Source organism: Haliotis rubra, unplaced genomic scaffold (assembly GCF_003918875.1).
Source record: "Haliotis rubra isolate DU_JTF1 unplaced genomic scaffold, ASM391887v1 Scf448, whole genome shotgun sequence".
NCBI lineage: Eukaryota > Metazoa > Mollusca > Gastropoda > Lepetellida > Haliotidae > Haliotis > Haliotis rubra.
The window spans coordinates 662,782-684,560 of NW_025767133.1; the positions used below are offsets into that span (position 1 = coordinate 662,782).

Sequence of the window (21,779 nt, forward strand, 5' to 3'; positions counted from 1 at the left end):
TGGACCAGACAATCCAGGGATCAACAGCATGAGCATCGATCTACACAATTGGGATACGATGACATGTGTCAACCCAGTCAGCGAGCCTGACCACCCGATCCCGTTAGTCGCCTCTTACGACAAGCATGGGTTACTAAAGATCAATTCTAACCCGGATCTTCACGGGTGTTAGTCTAAGAGAGACACGAATAAGGCCGTCGTTCTTGCCAGAACTGTTTACGTTTCAAATTGTGCGTCTCTGGCAGACCTGTCGTACAAAAACACATTGTGTAATGTGCGCGATTAGTGGTGAAGAGTTGCGTTACTTGGGTACGCCAGGATTCGGGCACGCACGTGTTGATTGTGAGTTTGAATCTCGGTTTGCCCGAATTGTTGTTCGGTATGCCAGTAACCCTTGCAGAGCTTCCAACTCCAAGAGAGAAGACACTTGAACATGCCGGGGTCCAAGGGCTGCCCTTTCCGGCCGGGGACTTCAACCAAATTCTCTTCTCAGAAAAGTCACTGGAAATGATGTATTGAGACCTATTTCATCCGTACCCAAGTCCACTAATCGCGCACATTACGCAATGTGTTTTTGTACGACAGGTCTGCCAGAGACGCACAATGTGAAAATCACGACAAACGACACACGACAAGGGCGGTGGGGTAGCCTAGTGGTTAAAGCATTCGCTCGTCACGGATTCGATCCACCACATGGGTGCAATATGTGATTTCTGGTGTCCGTCACCGTGATATTATTGGAATATCGCTAAAATCGGGGTAAAACTAAACTCGGTCAATTTTGATTCATAACGTCAATCCAGACATGTGCCAGACTCTGGCGTTAACGCTGTAAATGTGACGTCCGCGTGGTCTTTCCCGCCAGATCTCGGCCGTCCAAGCAGGGATTGTTGAATCGCACAGCATCTCCAGAACCCCTGAACCAGAACGAGACGGATGTTCCACATCCTGGGACAATCCTGTAGTCTGGCCGGCTTAATTGGGGGATCTTGGCATCGTGTCGGATCTCCTGTTTGATTGGAGTAATTGTCGGTCACTTTCATCCCTACTGTTGATAAGATGGCTGCATTAGACGAGCCGGCTTCTGATAAGTTAGTTCATTTGCTTGATTTATATCGGTGGTGATTTACACACAGCAGGAGTGTGTGCTTTAATGCTGTTGTTGGCAGACATGCCGGTCCCTAGCTTAAGTGATTTGCTGTAACAGACACTATTAGGCTGGAGTGATGTCTCAAAGCGGTATTTGAAGAGGTTTGATGTTTCTTTGTCTTGGAGCAGTAATCAGATGGGCGTCCAAAAAACGTCTTTATCAAGTTCCCAAGTGAAATGTATTGCTGTTTTGTAAAATAAGACCCAAATGATGATCATCATTATTATCATCATCTTCTTCTTCTTCCTCCTCCTCTTCTTCTTCTTCTTCCTCTTCGTCTTCATCATCATGTACGTCATGGTCGTAAAGAGCGGGGAGGAGGGGTGTGGGGGGTTGTGGGGTGTGTGTTTTAGCTCAGTGGTAAAAGCTTTCGCTCGTCACGCCAAAGATCCGGGTTCGGAAATTTGTTATTCCTGCAAGGATTGTCGGTACCTTACTGTCAGCTGACAACCATGAGACCAATCGAAAAAAGGTAAGAAACGTTGTTTCTGACCGGAAGTACTAAGGTCTGAGACTCTCGCGAAGTGCCGTGACCTACTTACAGGCCCTATTGCGCTGACAACCCGAGAAGTCTGTTCAGGGCGACCCCGCTTTCGAAGAGACGACCACCGGTTTCTTCAACAAGGGTCCCCACACTGCGAATTATGGTAAATTGCAGCGCATTAGAAGACTAGGTCACGCGTGCCCCCTTGTCTAAAACAATATGTCATTCAAATGCTAACATTGTCATTTAATCTAAACGGTTACATTAAAAATAGAAATCCATAATTCAGTATGCATTAACTACGACGGACTGTGGACTGTGACCTTTAATATATACCACTTGTTTGTCTTGCTCAGACTTGATCATTCACAGACCGTCATCACATAGATTGTATATTGCTCACTGCGGCATAAAACAACAAGTTTCCTGTCTGTTGCAACCTCAATCAACATAAACGATAAAACAAGTTTGGAAAACATTTTCCATTCAACAATTGTCGGATATGTGGCAGACCCGGAAATGTGGAAATATGTTAACATTTCAACAACACATCTCAATGTAAGGCATGTCAATGTGTTAAAAACTACCGTTACAACGGAAGAAAAACATGAACGGAGTTTAATGGCGGACAATACAAGGACGTCACGTGACCGGTTGTGCCCCCTGGTGGGTGGAAGTGATCTGGATGTGAATGAAGGCGAACGTTAGTCAATGCGCGGAAACTGCTGATTAGCATATTAAATAACATGTGCGGCTCAATTGTACGGCAAGTCATGTTAGTGCAGACCAATCGACTAATACATGTGGTTTTACACTGTGGGTCGAGACAGGAACTAGATGCAGGATTATGTACAAGCGTACAACCGTAGAGCTTGGTGCGAGCCTCGTTTTAGGTTTGTTTTATTGTTGCCTAACACGCTCCATTCAGGTTAGAATTGGTCTTCAGTAACCCATGCTTGTCGTACGAGGTGACTAACGGGATCGGGTGGTCAGACTCGCTGACTTGGGTGACACATGTCATCGGTTCCCAATTGCATAGATCGATGCTCATTATGTTGATGATCACTGGATTGCCTGGTCCAGACTTGATTATTTACAGACCGCCGTCATATAGCTGGAATAATGCTGAGTGCGGCGTTAAACAGCAAACAATGAATCAAACAAATAACACCTATCTATATGACGAAGACGTAAAATAATCGAGTCCAGCCAGTGATTGATATTATGAACAGCGTCCGACGCTGTGGGGTTACCATGGCATGCAATTATATAGTGAAGTCACCAAGCCCTGTCCACCCGATCCACTATGTGTTCTGAACAAGTGCAGGTTGCTGGGAACTAATTCGAACTCAGAGCAAACGGTTGCGCAAATTGACATTCAGTCCTGAAATAAAGTTATCTCAACGAAAACTGTAAAATACGTGGAGTCCCACAATAATTATTTATTATGCCACGCCAGGTCATTCTACACGTGATTGGGACTCCACGTCTACTGTATATATTCTCAAGAGTCTGGAAGACAGTCTAAGGGGATGGTTTCGGCTGCGATTAACAGTATGGAATAAGATATATAATAACTCGAGCTGGACTTTTGTGTCTAATATCTCATCTCCGCTTATTCCGAACAGTAGATACCTCGATGTGCTTTCGCTATTAATGGACTACTTTGCCGACCTCAAGCTTCAATTGCCCGCCTCCGTGGTGTAGTGGTTAGAGCGTCCTCCCGGACAACGGAAGGTCGGGGGTTCGATCCCCGACCGCGTCATACCAAAAGACGTTAAAATATGGTACTTGTTGGTCCCTGCCTGGCGCTCGGCATTAATGGGTACAACAAGGACTGGTAGGCTCGGAGTCAGTATAATGTGTCTGAGTGGGGTATTCATGCTTCACTGCGGTATGGTATCTCAGTGGGCTTGCACTATAAAACCAGCTTCAGTCTGGGCTAGTACAAGCAGCCGCACATATACATACACACGCATGCACGTCGTCATATGAGCGAAATATTCTCAAGCACGACGTTAAACCCAATTTCACCTCACCTCAAGCTTCAATTGCATTGCGAAAGTTACACTTAAATTTATTCAGCATTTATATCTCATTAATTTGGAAACGGCAACACGACCAGTATTTCAAATAATGCTTACAACAATGATAAAACGCTGTTGGGTGATTGCCTGTGATGTATTGAAGGAAACTGTGTCACGATAATGGCCAAGTTTCAACCATTTATCCCAATAGAAACTAATACAACACATCTATTTTGAAAACAAATAATCTGTTGGTGAAATACTGGAAAAAGAATGAATACCTCAGATTTCTTCGAAAGACATGTCGGGTTACCTGAAATAAACGTGTTGGTAAAAAGACACAACAACAAAAATTGTTGAGGCAATAACCGACTGAAAGAGAGTTCCAGGATCTTCCGCAAGCTAATTTAAAGCTGGAAAGTTCAGAAACATTTTACCTCTTTATGAAGATTAGTAACTCAAACCTACTGCTTCTGGTTTGAAATTTAGAGCATCAAAAGCACTTTTCTTTGCAGGAACCAGCTATATCACTTCGTCGTATCAGTGTTGTTTACAGAAACCAATTGCAAAGTCTCGCGATAATCTCGCGATAATTTCTTATCTTGCGTAGTCTCGCGAGAGTCAGGCATTTGGACAGACAGATACGTGCAGCTCGGTGCATGCTTTTGTCTCCACGAGATCTGAGAATCCATTGTCTGAGGTTGCCTGTCTAGACTATAGCATCCTCGAATGAGGGAAGATGCCGGAATTGAAGACATGGGCGGGAGATTACGTTTTATTATAATGTACGCTTTGTGAAGTTTTGAAAAATGCGAGGCGATTTTCAAGACTGTCACTCGGCTACAGAAACCTCAAAACCTGTTTCACAAAGCAGTTTTAAGGAACAACCACTTGACTTTCGGGTGGGGTCGGGGTTTGTTTCTGAAAAAAGAATAATCAAGTCCCTATTTTACTGAAAAAATATTTATATGCCCCACATTGTATGAAAACACATTCTGCCAAGCCTGTAAGTGTCCGAAGAATACAGTTCGTTATTTCTATGTCACTTACAAATACGATTAAGCTATTGTTTATGTTGAAAAACATTTTTGATACAGGGCTATACAAACAAAAACTGCTGAAATTTAACAACACCAACACTAACGCCAACGCCAAAACCAAAACGCCAACGTCGACGCCAAAACCAACAACAACCCACAAAAGGAAATGATTTCTCCCTTAGAGTGAGTGAGTAAGTATGGTTTCACGGCGCTTTTAGCAATGTTTCAGCAATATCACGGCAGAGAACACCAGGAATGGGTTTCACACATTGTACCCATGTGGGGAATCAAACCCGGGTCTTCGGCGTGACGAGCGAATGCTTTAACCGCTAGGATACCCCACCGCCCCTTTCTCCCTTAGAGATAAGACAGATGTAGGACTACGGATGTTCTGAACCACACTTCCCAATTGCGCAGATCGATGCTCATGTTGTTGATCATTGGATTGTCTGGTCCAGACTCGATTATTTACAGACCGCCGCCACATAGCTGGAATATTGCTGAGTGCGGCGTAAAACTAAACTCACTCACTCACTCTCTCTGAACCACACTGAAGCACATTTTGTTTTCGTAATGTTACGACGACTACGGGAATATTCCTCATGTTTACTGACAGGAGATACGTCAGTGTCTTAGTTACCGTGTCTGGACAGCCGAATCTGACATGACTGACACCATGAGCATCGATCTATGCAGTTTGGTTACGATGACATGTATCAATCAAGTTGGCTAGCCTGACCACACGATCACATAAGTGGCCTCTTCCTCGTGGAAAGACCAATTGTAACCCGGATGTTCAGATGACCTGATCGTAGCAACTGCCGGGTACGGATCAGAAACCTGAAGGTCCCATGTTAAAAGATAAACATTAACGCAGACCTTTACATACACAAAGAAACCTTCTTGATATCCCAAGGAGGCGGTGGGATAGCCTAATGGTTAAAGCGTTCGAAAACCTGACTTCGATACCCAACAGGGTAGAACGTGTCAAACCCGTGTACCCCGTGTTCCCCGCTGTTATATTGAGGGAATATTGCTAAAAGCGGCGTAAAACCATACTCACTCACTCACTTAATATCCAAACCCGTGAAGGTCCGGGTTACAATGAACCTTGAGTAACCCATGCTTGTCGTAAGAGGAGACATGGCGACTAATTGGATCAGGTGGTCAGGCTCGCTGACTTGGTTGACATGTCATCGGTTCCCAACTGCGCAGGTCGATGCTCATGCTGTTGATCACTGGATTGTCTGGTCCAGACTCGATTAATTACAGACCGCCGCCATATAGCTGGAATATTGCTGAGTGCGGCGTAAAACTAAACTCACTCACTCACTCACTTAATATCCAAAGACTATCAACCACAGCGGAGTATCAGTATCAGGATACAAGAGAGGCTATAGGGTAGCCTGGCGGTAAAGGCGTTTGCCCGTATGTCCTGGTGGTCAGGGTTCGATTCCCACATGGATACAGTATGTAAAGTCCATTGCTTGTGTCCCAAGTCTTGGTGGAACTGATTGTTGCCAAATTCGGCGTACAACCACTAAAACTGATCACAGAAAGTTTGGTTCATATATTTATTGTTTAACGCTGCACTCAATTGTCCAGCTATATGAAAGTGGTCTGTAAATAATCCAGTCTAGACCAAACAGTCCAGTGATTGTATTCATGAGCATAGCTCTTCGCAAATGGGATACAATGACGTCATCAATGACGTCATCGAGCCTGACCATCCCGTCCCCTCGCCTCTTACGTATAGATTTCTGAAGACCAATTCTAACCCAGTTCTTCACGGGTTCAGTAACAATAGGGGCGCTGCCGGTATTCCACATTTACGTAAAGGGAATATTGAGGTGAGTTCCAATCAACGGCAATGCATCAACGTAAAACCTCTTTGAGAACGGGGGCAAGGCTCCACGTTAGGTAAACCTCGATGTGAAAACAATCACCCATCTGTTAACATACTCCACGCTTAAGGCGACCTAACCATCCATCTTATTGAAGTAACGCCGAACTTTATGTTTCAGTAGATCGGATTTGCATTCGACCTTAATGGGGGATGCTGCGATGTATTCAAGGTCGTCAATATGGCTGCAATATGCCATTGATAGATCGGTCTCGTTTTTCTCGTCTTCTTTATCACATTAGCAGGTCCAAAACAGATTGTTTGAATATGTGAAAGATTTGTGTGTTTGTGTGTTTGTTGTGCAAATTCACAGTTAGAAATATTTCAGCTTTGCGACGGAGGTCTGTGAATAATCGAGCCGGGATTGAATAATCCAATGATTGACCTCATGAGCATTGATCTACGTAATTGCGATACGATGACATGTGTCAACCAAGTCAGCGAGCCTGACCATCCGATCCCGATAGTCGCCTCTTACGACAAGCATGGGTTGCTGAAGGTAAATTCTAACGCGGTTCTTCCCGGGTAGCCTCTTACGACGAGCATGTTTTGCTGAAGACCACTTCTAATCCGAGTCGTAACGGGTATATACCTTTAGTGTTGTTATTGATACAAAACATTCACATGTTGAAATTAACCAAAGTACCCAAATCTCTTTCATCTGAATATATCTGATAGGTTTAGAAACAACATCAAAAGATTTTGCTAATTTCCTACGACATGCATCGTCGCCTGTGACGTCAAGCATCGGTTGCGGAAGATCTGACCGGGGTTGAAAGAGTTTCTGGAGACGTGATGGGAATTACAAGCGGTGATAGTGCCGTTATGAACCATTTGTTCAGTCAACCAGTCACATCTTGCGTCAGGACGTTCTGCTGCTCCGGGGTCGCCAGTAACTACATCGTATGCTGCGCCACTACTGAACCACGAGGTCACCAACTACATCGCTCCTGGTGCTACTAAGCAGCCGTGACGTTGCATACCCCATCGCCGCTGGTGCTGCTACGGAGCTGGGACGCCACAAACTCCATCTCCGCTGGTGCTACTACGGAGCCTTGGGCAATGACGCCACCATTTCCATCGCTGCTTGCGCTGCTGGGAAGTCACAAACTCCATCGTCGCTGGTGCTACTACGGAGCTGGGACGTCACCATTTCCATCGCCGTTGGTTCTGCTACGGAGCTGGGACGTCACAAACTCCATCTCCGCTGGTGCTACTACGGAGCCTTGAGCAGTGACGCCACCATTTGCATCGCCGCTGGTGCTGCTGGGAAGTCACAAACTCCATCGCCGCTGGTGCTACTACGGAGCTGGGACGTCACCATTTCCATCGCCGTTGGTGCTGCTACGGAGCTGGAACGTCACAAACTCCATCGCATGTGGTTCTACTACATGCCGTAACGTAAGCAACTCCATCGCAGACGGTTATATTACGCAGCCGTGAGGTCACCCACCACATCCCACGTGGTGATATTACAGAGCCATAACGCTACCAAATCCATCGGCAAGTGCGGGAGGTCACCAACTACATCGTGACGCAGTTACTTCTCCGTAGGACGAGGACACGGACAATGAACTATACACAACCTGTGATACCTCTCACTGAGAAAAGCTTTCGGGTTGGTGCCAAGCATGGATAGGGCTCATTTGAACTGTTTTACCAGAATGCCAAAGACCGAATTCTCCCAGCTTCCATTACGTTTGACAGTGGGTTGTCAGCGTGAAACCATCCATCCCTGCTTAGACCCATTGCCCGACAGCTCACCCCCACCCCATCCACCTACAGCATAAACGTGCTGTCACGCACTGTCAATAGAAGACCTCCTTAACCTGATGAGTCAAGATGGAAATGGGTTTAACTTGGCGTTCAAGACTATGGCAGTTACATACAAGTACTGAGGTACATGCACGTGATCTAGATCTGGGTTGGAACAGATATTCAGTAACCCATGCTTGTCGCAAGAGGCGACTAACGGGATCAGGTGGTCAGTCTCGCTGACTTGCTTGACACATGTTATCGTATCCCAGTTGCGTAGATCGGCGCTCTTGATGTTGATCATTGGATTGTCTGTACTCAATTATTTACAGACCGCCGCCATACAGGTGGGATGTTGCTGAGCGCGGCGTTATACAACAAACAAAAAAAGCTTAAAGCCTAACTTTAGACGTAAATATCAAGTACCATGTTTAAATGTCACTTGGTCGGACACAGCCGGGATTCGAACATGAGACCGTCCGTTCTCCGGTCAGACGCTCCAGCAACTCGACCACGGAGTCAGTCTCTGCAGAATGAAATTGTAAGGTTGTTGCTTTAACACACCTGTGTTCTTTTAACATAATACATATTTTAACTTTTGAGACTCGCCCTAACGTGTTGAGTTCGGATAACGGGGCTGTTACCGCCGTCCTCGTAAACGCTGTCGATGGTATTTACTATTTATCACCGTCATGGACGACGACGTGGGGAGAAACAGCATCAAAGCCGACTAACACCGCCGTCGACGAAGCCAGAGTTAGACCACGGTGAAATATGGAGGGGTAGGAACGAGGGGGGACACTTCAGGTGGAAGAGGGGTGGAGGCCGACGTCCTGAGGTAGTCTATGCCCTGTACGCTCCATTACCGGGCCTCGCAGCAAAACGAGGCCATTAGTTACGGGAGGCTTGACCCCATAGGCTGTTCCAGCTCGGCGTGTATTCAAGCTTCTAAAGCCTCCATACCACCTGATCGACTGCCACTGCTATTTTCTTACCGCTACTCCAGTCTCTGAAGAGAGAACCGGAGCTCTAAACTCTCGAGCCGATCCGGAAATGGCGAGTGGTGACGTGCTCTAGACGTCTTCTCCGGTCGACGACCTTCACCTTTCTTCAACAGGTTTAAATGTCAATACGATTTAAACGCCTCCACAGAGCCTACAACAGATGGTTTTCCTGTTACTTCGGATCTGCTTTGAAAAAGACGATAGGATTATATGTTTCAAATTGTAAACGAATATGAAGTGTATTGAATTACGCTGGTGTTTGATAATGGGGTTGTTTACCTTTCGTGTTTGTTTTTGGGTTTTTTTCTATTTACAAAGTAGTTATTCCAAAGGTCGAATTACGTTATTCTGTTTGTTTCAAAGAAGTATTTCACTTTTTTATTACCACGTTAATCTTAGATAACTCACAACAAGCAGTTTATTCGGTCAATCCCACTCCTAAATAGTTACGGGCAATTGACACTGCTTTGCAGTATATTGTAAAGTTATAATTTCACGTCAATGAAATTTCAAATTTCAGTAAGGGTCTCTTATAGGGGGTACTTATGGAAGCCAAACCACATTTTATATGGGTAATATTTCCTGGCATATTCTTCTTGAGTAATAAAACGTCTAGACGCGTGTTTTTTCTTTCGGTGTTTACGTCCTTGACGTCCTTTACTGAACGCGTGGGAAACATAGATTAGAGTATTATCTATAACCTTGGGTATTACCGCATTCTTTTGTATTTCGTTGGCTGTTGCTGGTTTCACAGTAATTATTAAGCAAATGTGACGTCTTGCCTTATGCCGTTCATAATTTGTACGACAGTAATCATGACGTCACAACCCGTGAAGTTCCGGGTCTTTAGCAGCCCATGCTTATCGTAAGAGGCGACTAACGGGATCGGTTGGTCAGGTTCGCTGACTTGGTTGACACATGTCATCGAATCCCGGTTACGGAGATCGATGCTCATGCTATTGATCACTGGATTGTCGTCCAGACTTCATTGTTTACAGCTCGCCGTCATATAGTTGGGAAATTGCTGCTTGCGGCGTTAAACAACAAACCAACAAACATGACGTTGATATGAATGGGTGAAAGTGAGTGAGTATGGTTTTACGCCGCTTTAAAATAGCAATATTCCACCAACGGCGATGACTCCAGAAATGTTTCACACATTGCATCCATGTGGAGAATTGAACCCGTGTCTTCGGCTTGACGAGCGAATGCTTTTACCATTAGGCTATCCCACCGTCCCAGCAGTGAGTGAGTGAGTTTAGTTTTACGCTGCTTTTAGCAATATTCCAGCATCATAAGGGCGGGGGACTCCAGAAATGGGCTTCACACATTGTACCCTTGTTGGGAATCGAACCCGGCTTAACGAGCGAACGATTTAACCATTAGGCTACCCCACCGCCCCAATAGGTGAAAGCGTTCGGGTGCTCCACACTTGAGACATTCTGGTTTTTCGCTTCAGCAAATGGGTACCCGGTAGTATAACATGGTAATGTGACTTTCTGGATGTTTGTTGGAGGTCGAGTCCGCGTGTCACTGATAATGTGTCTGGAAATGGGATCAGCTCCCCCACTTGAAACTCGACTCAAGGTCGACGGCCAAAGACATATTTCAAAAACCAAAAAGCGTCGCCGTTTTCTTTTCAACGTGTGCTGACCGGTCAAGTGTCAATGTCCTGTTAGATCTCATACAAGATTATAGTGGGCGGCATTTGGTTTCTACTGGACTGGGGTCCTGTGTCCACCCCCGCGGTTGCGCATAAATAGAACAAATCTGTTCAATTCATCCTCGGGTTCTAGCCATTTCACACTTCTGCGCAGTGGAGACACAGCATAACAGCGCTTCCACAGGCTAATTTGCATATCACGTGACCTGACTTTTCTCTTGTTTGTAAACAAACACGCTCATTCTTAAATCAGAAGAGACTGGGATTATTGCAAGCTTTTCAGTGCGATCTTCGTGTTGTTTTTGACAGTTCTATAGACATCCGACTACAATTGTGACAGTGTGTGACGATGAAATATCATACATAAAAGTGACAGTGTCGCTTGCTCGCCTTGGGGTTTACATGACAACCTGTGTAAACAAATGGTAATAACATAAAGCGAAATAGTGTTACTGTACACATTTTGGATATTTTCCCAGTGAAAGCATGCCATTTTATCACATTTGTTTTAGATATGTAGACATATACAATATACTGAATTGAGAGTGTAAGATGTGACGAATCACCACATGTCCACTGTCTATGGCATACGTACCTATACTGAACAAAATAAGTTAGGGATATTGGTATTTTTATGATTGATATTTTATCAATGTGTCAATGAATAAATACATCATTATTCATAATTTCAAAATTTACATATATCCCTAACTATTTTTGTCCAGTATATATAGACTAACGCTTAGTTTCTGTTTTTATAACTGTGATAGAAACAGATAATAATTATTTTAACTTTACATTGAGCACCAGTGAGATGGAAAGATTCAGAAAGCGAGGAAATCTAGACTTGCTTCATTTATGGCCCTAGCATTGCAGAAAGGGCTGGGTGGAAGGGAAAATAATGTAGTTCCGGGACTGTGAGACAGATAGAAGAGGTACTATGCTGGTCGCATGGAACCAAGGACATGACGATCGAGCGGCCATTTCAAGCCACGGAAGCTGAAGTCTGTTTGTTTCTTGTTAACGCTGCACTCAGCAACAGTCTGGACCAGACAATCCATTGTTCAACAGTATGAGCATCGATCTACGCAATTGGGATACGATGACATGTGTCAACCAAGTGAGCGAGACTGACCACCCGATCTCGTTAGTCACCCGATCATATTCAATTCATCATTTTATCCGACAGAAAATATCACGCAAATAAATGTTTGATATTTGATCATTTGCTCGTGAGCGCTACCGGATAAAATTGATAAACGCAATGCAATAGGGTTTTTTAAAAGTGAAACCTACTCAAAATTTGGGTTCATATACTTCGAAATAATTAAACTAATTGCTTAAGATTATGGCAGTTACTATGCATAAGAACACACATGACATTGATGTTGAATCCACTAGGTTCTCGTTAATCAATTAAATCTGTCACGGCATAATCAATAGCCCTTATCATTAGGAGTTTGTTAGTAACGGGTAATTCTATTGAATTACACCAGTTTGTCGAGAGAACTTTTCATTCCGATCTAAAGACTAAGCTGAAAGTGTCTAATTGGTGCATATTCCAGACATGTAACGGTAAATATCTACCATCACTCATTGCCACGTATCAAAGTTAATTAGCTGGGCTGGAAGCGGGGTCCGCTAAATTACATTAATGAGAAACAGTTCCTTGGTATGATATGACGATAACTGTTAATGATGTGGATAATTTTTTTTAATTTTGGGGTATATCGCGGCAGTTTCTCGGTGAAGCAACCAGCCCCTTTGGGTCATCGTGACCGGTCACTAACGGGACAACATTGATAAATAAAAACTATTTAAATTTCACTGCCAATACTGCCAATACTGACAGTAAACTACAGTGGTGATTAGTATTCTTCAATCATTGACAGTTAAGAGCAAGATGTCATGGCTGTTAGGTAACAAGCCTTAAGAATTTAACCTTCTATCAGGGCAAAGGTTGTCAGAATCGGTCTGGGATCCGCCTTCGTTACATTGGCAATTTCCAGTGCTGGTTCCGTCGGTATGTTGCGCTTCCACCCAAACGCTGCATACCCAGAGAACTAGCAGCGATGTCCTCGGTTCAGGGGATTTGTAGAGTTGACAAGTTCTGTATAGAGCCTCGTGTTTTGGTTCGCTGATAAGTTGACGGCCTTATTTCTGCTTTACAGCGGACAACCTTACTACATGTACATGCATGTTCTGCCTTTAATTTAAATCGCTTTTTACTTTCATATTTTGTTTGGGTGATTTTAGTGTTTAGACACTTTGTTTGAAAATCGTCATGATACGTTTTTGGCAGAGTTATTGAGTTATTGAGTTCCCCATGTCCATTTGGGGACAATACTAAACCTGGGTATGTCTTATCGTTGCGGGGGCGGTGGGGTAGCGTAGTGGTTAAAGCGTTCGTTCGTCACGCCGAAGACCCGGGTTCGATTCCCCACATGGGTACAATGTGTCCCCCGCCTTGATATAGCTGGAATATTGCTAAAAGTGGCGTAAAACTAAACTCACTCACTCACTTATTGTTGCGGGGCGAGTATATTATGTATCCAGACAATGGTTCTGGAAAAAGACGTATTATTTGAGAATACGCAACTATCCAATCCCATCCAACTCCAAACCCATGACCCAAAGCTTCGTTCAACAAAACCAATCTGCTCTTGGCTTCACGGATAGGGTTAAAAGGCGCATTGAACATTACGTGATTGGTTGGTTGGTTTGTTGCATTCGCAATATTCCAGCTATATGGCGGTGGTCTGTAAATAATCCAGTCTGGACCAGACAATCCAGTGATCAACAACATGAGCATCTATCTACGCAACTGGGATACGGTGACATGTGTCAACTAAGTCAGCGAGCCTGACCACCCGATCCCGTTAGTCGCCTCTTACGACAACATGGGTTACTGAAGACCAATTCTAACCCGGATCTTCACAGGCCAAACATTACTTGAAACAGCCATAGCTATTGGAAATACCCACAGGACGGAGTCTGGTTTTGTAGTGGCAAAACCTGACATACCAAAAATTACAACTGGGATGAATTCAGGATCCAATCCAAGAATCAGCTGATCCTGGCTCGACAAAGAAACATAACCCTGGTATTCAAGAACACCGAAAACACGGCTCGTGATTTCCTGAGCTTTAGCACTGTAGTTAGTTTCCTTGGAATCTCATATTTTCCACAAAAACATAAGAACATGCATGGTTACTTTTATAACCAGCCGCCAGTTATCTTTCAGTGATGGCGTGAACATCCTGCTATCCCGACAGCTTAACTCCTAAATATATCAGTTTTCACTAAAAACACAAGGCGTCGTCGCGAATATCGGAAAACCTGCTAATTTAGAAATTGTGCGAATTGTTTGGCACTTATCAAAGAAATATTGGGGTATATTTCCAGTCATATTATCCGCCGGAATCTGGCAGAATTCCGATCATGTCGTACAGTGTTTCAGCGTCGGTGATAGAATCCAGAAATATTTTTTGATTAATCTTCTCTCCTCTCGACTGCCATTCTCATGCCATTATATCACAGAGCTTCTCTCACACAAACTAGATTACCGTTTAAGTTGAAAATGAACGTTCCCGGAAGTAGACACTTATGTGTAGCGACACCTTGCGGTAAATCACACAGGGAGATAACTCGGATTGGTTCCACATTCTTGTTAGCTTGTACTTGTGATCTTAATGAAGGCTCTTGAGAGTGTTCCTTAAGGAGCAGTACATTTACTGTTAGTGATAGCGGGATAAACTACAAGCGAAATAACTGAGTGAATGGGAGCTTAACGATGTGAATACACAATATTGCACTTTTGATTTGCGATTGTACGCTTATGATTTTGTTTATATGTGTTTTCATAACCAGCAATGTATATTATATGTCATGAATAAGTGATAATTGTGTTTTAATTATGTTTGATTTTTTGGTTGCATGTGACCTTTAAGTGCAAGATGTCATGGCTGTTAGTTAACAAGCCTTTAGAATTTAAGCTTCTATTAGGGCAAAGGTTGTCAGAATCGGTCTAGGATCCGCCTTCGTTACGTTGGCAATTTCCAGTGCTGGTTCCGTCGGCATGTTGCGCTTCCTCCCAAACGCTGCATACCCAGGGAACTAGCAGCGATGTCCTCGGTTCAGGGGATTTGTAGAGTTGACAAGTTCTCTATAGAGCCTCGTGTTTTGGTTCGCTGATAAGTTGACGGCCTTATTTCTGCTTTACAGCGGACAACCTATATACATGCATGTTCTGAGTAGGAGAAGTGCTTTTAATTTATATCGCTTTTTTACTTTCATATTTTCTTTGGGTTTTTTAGTGTTAAGACACTATGTTTGAAAATCGTCATGATACGTTTTTGGCAGAGTTTTTGAGTTCCACTCGTGTCTTTTGATGAACTTTTCAAAATCCCATGTCCGTTTGGGGACAATACTAAACCTGGGTATGTCTTATCGTTGCGGGGGCGGTGGGGTAGCGTAGTGGTTAAAGCGTTCGTTCGTCACGCCGAAGACCCGGGTTCGATTCCCCACATGGGTACAATATGTGAAGCCCATTTCTAGTGTCCCCCGCCGTGATATAGCTGGAATATTGCTAAAAGCGGCGAAAAACTAAACTCACTCACTCACTTAATGTTGCGGGGCGAGTATATTATGTATCCAGACAATGGTTCTGGAAAAAGACGTATTATTTGATAATACGCAACTATCCAACCCCATCCAACTCCAAACCCATGACCCAAAGCTTCGTTCAACAAAGCCAATCTGCTCTTGGCTTCACGGATAGGGTTAAAAGGCGCATTGAACATTACGTGATTGGTTGGTTGCTGTTGCACTCAGCAATATTCCAGCTATATGGCGGTGGTCTGTAAATAATCCAGTCTGGACCAGGCAATCCAGTGATCAACAGCATAAACATCAATCTACGCAATTAGGATACGGTTACGTGTGTCAACTAAGTCAGCGAGCCTGACCACCCGATCCCGTTAGTCGCCTCTTACGAAAACATGGGTTACTGAAGACCAATTCTAACCCGGATCCTCACGGGCCGAACATTACTTGAAACAGCCATAGCTATTGGAAATACCCACAGGACGGAGTCTGTTTTTTATGGCAACACCTGACACACCAAAAATTACAATTGGGATGAATTCAGGATCTAATCCAAGAATCAGCTGATCCTGGCTCTACAAAGACGCATAATCCTGGTATTCAAGAACACCGAAAACACGGCTCAGCTTTAGCACTGTAGTTAGTTTCCTTGGAATCTCATATTTTCCACAAAAACATAAGAACATGCATGGTTACTTTTATAACCAGCCGCCAGTTATCTTTCAGTGATGGCGTGAACATCCTGCTATCCCGACAGCTTAACTCCTAAATATATCAGTTTTCACTAAAAACACAAGGCGTCGTCGCGAATATCGGAAAACCTGCTAATTTAGAAATTGTGCGAATTGTTTGGCACTTATCAAAGAAATATTGCGGTATATTTCCAGTCATATTATCCGCCGGAATCTGTAGAATTCCGATCATGTCGTACAGTGTTTCAGCGTCGGTGATAGAATCCAGAAATATTTTTTGATTAATCTTCTCTCCTCTCGACTGCCATTCTCATGCCATTATATCACAGAGCTTCTCTCACACAAACTAGATTACCGTTTAAGTTGAAAATGAACGTTCCCGGAAGTAGACACTTATGTGTAGCGACACCTTGCGGTAAATCACACAGGGAGATAACTCGGATTGGTTCCACATTCTTGTTAGCTTGTACTTGTGATCTTAATGAAGGCTCTTGAGAGTGTTCCTTAAGGAGCAGTACAATTACTGTTAGTGATAGCGGAATAAACTACAAGCGAAATAACTGAGTGAATGGGAGCTTAACGATGTGAATGTCATATTTGACTGCAGTAGCGAAGTTTGTCGAGGGGTTGAAAAAAACAACCAAAGACAAAATATGTTTTAGTCAGCGCCTCGAACTTTAAACTTAGTTTTAACCACACAATTTTTTTATTGTAAAACTTGAGGACAAACTGTTTTATTCCTTTGTTTTTATTTAAAATATAAATAGTCATAGTCCCAGTACTTGATTTGATAATAACTGATTTTTATTTACTCTGTATTTCGCTTTGTACAGATTTGAGACCGCCTCCGTGGTGTGCTGGTTAGAGCGTCAGCCCGGAGAGCGGAAGGTCGCGGTTCGATCCCCGACCGCGTCATACCAAAAGACGTTAAAATATGGTACTTGTTGGTCCCTGCCTGGCGCTGGACATTAATGGGTACAATAAGGACTGGTCAGGCTCGGAATCAGTATAATGTGTCTGAATGGGGTATTCATGCTTCACTGCGGCATGGTATCTCAGTGGGCTAGCACTATAAAACCAGCTTCAGTCTGGGCTAGTACAAGCAGCCGCACACACGCACATATTACACACGCATGCACGTCGTCATATGAGTGAAATATTCTCAAGTACGACGTTAAGTGAAAGTGAGTGAGATGAGTTTAGTTTTACGCCGCTTTTAGCAATATTCCAACAATGTAACGGCGGATATAGCAATATTCACACATAGTACCCATGTAGGAATCGAACCCGGGTCTTCGGCTAGATGGGCGAACGATTTAACCACTAGGCTACCACACCGGCCCCCTTGGCGAGAGAAGTGGTCTCATCCTAGAACCAAAACGCTCCCTTCAGGATATTGACACTCGCCCTTGCAGGATGGAAACCTTTCCTAGGAAAGGAACACTCCCCTTATACTCATTGCATTTTGTATAGTAATGAGTTATATTTTGGAAATATTCTCTTCTTTTAATTTTTCTTCATAAACACCCCAGCGTTATTTCCCGTTACAGGAAGTCAATTTTCCAAATTCACTCAAATTCAAAAGGGAACTACCTATTTTATATTGACTATTGTGTTATATGGTATGATTCCGTAGAGGGCTGTGGGGGCGCTTTTCGCCTTATTTAGACTTGGTGTTGAGCGTAATTTTGAGGTTCGTAGAACAGTATAGACTAAATAGGCATAATTCTGAATGTCATTACGTAATGGCAAGCATTCTGACAGGACGTTCTTTTCACTCTGGAATCTATTTGGTTGTTTGCTGTATAACGCCGCACTCCGCAATGTTCCAGGCGGTCTGGAAATGATCGAACCTGGACCAGACAATCCAGTGATTGAAATCATGAGCCACCAAGTCAGCGAGCCTGACGACCCGATCCCGTTAGTCGCCTCTCACGACCAGCATGGGTTGGTGAAGACCAATTCTAGCCTGGATCTTCACGGGTCTCCCCTAGATATCCAGCCTTGCACATTTTGCAAACTTAACTACTGTTGCTAGGTGAATATTGTTATCAATAGCTTTATTGCATTCAGGGCAGTGGTGTGTTTTTTGCCATATTTTGTCTTGGTATCGTGGAGGACACAATGATCCTCTGAATATCCGAACTGACAAAATGATTCTATACGAGAATTCCTCTTTTTTATTCCCTCGAAATCCGTGTGATATTGTCATCTACAGAATGTTGATATATCCAGACATAAACTATACATTTCACAAATGTTTAATCAGGAAACATAACAGCCTTCTCTAAGACCAGGTGATATTTGCGATGCTGTACTGTTGGAAGTATCCGGACGAGTCTGACAAGGAACCTCAAAGTCGCTCTCTGAGATCAGAGACGAAAACTGTAGCGTATCGGTGCTACTACTTTCCGACGGTGGATTATCTGTGATCGTATCTATGTGAGCGAAAGGATCTGGATTTGGAGGTTCATTGTCCAAGTTAATTACACTGATGTCCAGATCCGAATCCGTGTAACTCTTGTCCAGAAGGAAGTGTGCGTTTCCCCTAGCCCTGGAGCCTCCTGTGGTGGAAGAGGTAGTTGCAACGGAGACGCTGCTCGTGACTGCGGGGCCGTCTATGTTGGTGATGATAACAGGCTGTTGCTGCTGCTGGTGCTGCTGTTGCTGTTGTTGTCTGTAATTGTACCTCCCATCCATATCGCCAGTACTGGACACTCCATCATCCCCGTCGGTAGGAACGCTGTACTCAATATTGGTGTCAGATACAGCATCAATATCGGGATCAGCATCAACTGGACCAGCTTCAACCTCAGTATCACTGTCATCAGCACCGACGTCAGCAGCAAGACCAACGTCAACGTCGCCATCATCTTCGACGTCAGAGTGAGGATCAGGGTCAGCATCCAATTCGACGTGAAGAGCAACACAAACTTTAACTTCAGCGTCCGAATCAATGCTGTCATCGATATCAGCATCTACATCGACACGAACATTAGAGCCAACTCCTGCATCGACAGAATAAGCTACAGCATCGACACCGGAAACAGCATCAGCACTGACGCCAAACTTAACGTAAGCTTTGACGTTAGTGATAGCATCGGCATCAAAGTCAGCTTCAAAATTGACGTGAAAATCCACACCACCAGCAGCATCAACGGCATTATCAACGTTATCATAGTTGTCGACTTCAACATCATCACAAACATAAGCAGAATTAGCATCAGCATCAACCTCAGCAACACCTGATTCGAGGTCACAAGGATCCACATCTTCAGAAATAGAATTCCCTTTCCCGTTAACGTTATCCCATATAACAGCATTACCCCCAACACAGGCATTGTCGTCAGCGTCGACACTATTTTCTAAACCGTCACCAGCGTCGTAATGAACATCATCAGCTTCGACATCACCATCAGATTCATCATACTCGTCATCGTCTTCGTCATCGTACACGAAAGACACATCAGAAGCATACAATTCACTGGCATCCCCACTTGGTCTGCAGATCAAAGCCTCGGACGAAGATGAACTGGAATTACTCTCCTCTTCCAACCCCTGGTCCACGGGACAAGATGGTTCAGCGCCATCAGGGGGTGGTGCTCTGTACCGGCTTGTCACCAGGACGCAGGGTGAGGAGTATGAGAGCCGGAGGATGCCATCAGAAGCTTCTAGCGGACTGGGAGATTGTTGAGGGCAAGACACTACATCGTCACCGCTGTAGTATTTGTCAGAGACGGATAGCGTGGCTTCTGGCCATTCTGAGTCTCTCTCAGATTCATACGAATCTTCCTGGCTGATTGAACCAGCAGGGTCGACATCTCTCCCGAACATAACAGCGACAGTTCCACTGTCGGTTGAGGACGTCTTTGGGGAAATGTTATACACGTTGCAGCAGCTGCTCGACTTCTACTTTCCAGTTCGTGCATAACTGTCTCAATTGAAACAACGTGATCTGAGTGTTGGTAACCGTGGTGACCTTCCCTCGATAATTCATCTGAAAACTCAACTGGAGAATTTGTGTGAGGTTGAGAATTATCAGACACAACTCTGGGTCTGTCGCCGTCATGGTCGTCAATTACAGCGTCCAGAGCTTCAATGCATTCAAGATATAATACTGGTGGATTAGCCTGGTCGAATTGTGTTATATCGTCAACTAGCGCGACAGTCATTTTGTGAGGGGGCTGACTTTCAACTTCAGAGAAGACTTCAGCTACGGAGATCGGCTTCATGTCTGAGGGCCCACCTTCAGCTAAAGAAATAGCTTTGTCGGATGCCTCGCCCTCTGTCGTAGTTATAAACGTTGTGTAAGAGGGTTCACTTTCACCCGTAGAATCAGGAATTGTGTAAGAAGATGATTCACGTTCAAATATTGAGAGAGGCACTGTGTCAGATTCCCTTTTAGCTGTACCTTCAGAAACTGTGTCAGATAATTCACTTTCATCTGTAGCGACAGACTCTCGGGATTCAGTTTCACCACTAGATACTGCAATAGAGTCAGAAGATTCACTTTCAGTTGAAGATTCAAACACTGCATAAGATAATTCACCTTCAGGTGTAGCTGTATAGGCAGGCATTGACGATTCTCTTTCAGCTGTAGAGCCGGGTGGTATGGTGTCAGAGGATTCACCTTCTGCTGCAGAGTCAGACACTGTGTAAGATAATTCAGCTTCCGCTGTGGATTCAGACACCGTGTAAGATAATTCACTATCAGCTGCAGTGCCAAGTATTGACGATTCCATTTCAGCTGTAGAGTCGGGCATTGTGTCAGAAACGGCAGTACCAACTACTGATGAAATCAATGTCACTATGTCAGAGGCCTCACAGTCAGCTGTAGAGACACACTTCGACGGTACACTTTCAGCTGTAGATTCGGGTGGTAATGTGTCCGGGAATTCGCTTTCAGCTACAGATTCGGGTGGTATTGTGTTCGGGAATTCACTTTCAGCTGTAGATTCGGGTGGTATTGTGTCTGGGAATTCACATTCAGCTGCAGATTCTGGTGGTATTGTGTCCGAGAATTCACTTTCAGCTGTAGATTCGGGTGGTATTGTGTCCTGGAATTCACTTTCAGCTGTAGATTCGGGTGGTGTTGTGTCGGGGTATTCACTTTCAGCTGTTGATTCGGGTGGAATTGTGACCGAGAATTCGTTATCAGCTGTAGATTCAGGCATTGTGTCAGAAGAGGCACTACCAGCTATTGATGAAGACGATGTAATGGCGTCAGAGCCCTCTCGTTCATTTTCGCTCATGTTGTCTGTGGGCATAGTTTTATCTGCCAAAGAACCAAGACCTTCTGTCGCATCTTTACCAACCTGCTGCTCCGTGACGACTTCTGCGTCACACACATTGCGGAGTAGAGACATCGCCACATCATTCACCGCATCACCTTTGTAAACATCACCACCATCGGTCCTTGTGTCGCCAGCTCCGATATGTGTCGAGGGCTGCAGCAT

General features: G+C 44.3%; 1 protein-coding gene across 1 annotated transcript; it reads right to left on the bottom strand.

Annotated features, from left to right (window-relative positions):
• Positions 1-18,588: 18,588 nt before the first annotated feature.
• Positions 18,589-21,779, bottom strand: LOC124289726 (serine-aspartate repeat-containing protein I-like). Its single transcript, XM_046726359.1, has 2 exons — positions 20,406-21,779; positions 18,589-20,190 (listed from the first exon to the last, which is right to left on the bottom strand). The coding sequence occupies exons 1-2, from the start codon at positions 21,777-21,779 to the stop codon at positions 18,589-18,591; spliced, it is 2,976 nt and encodes a 991-aa protein (XP_046582315.1).

Excerpts from the sequence above, each read along its gene's own strand:
- LOC124289726 (XM_046726359.1), bottom strand. The coding sequence starts at position 21,779 with ATGCTGCAGCCCTCGACACATATCGGAGCTGGCGACACAAGGACCGAT. Across the intron at positions 20,191-20,405 it reads GCATTGAAGCTCTGGACGCT|ACGTCCTCAACCGACAGTGG; the intron begins GTAATTGACGAC and ends ATTTCCCCAAAG.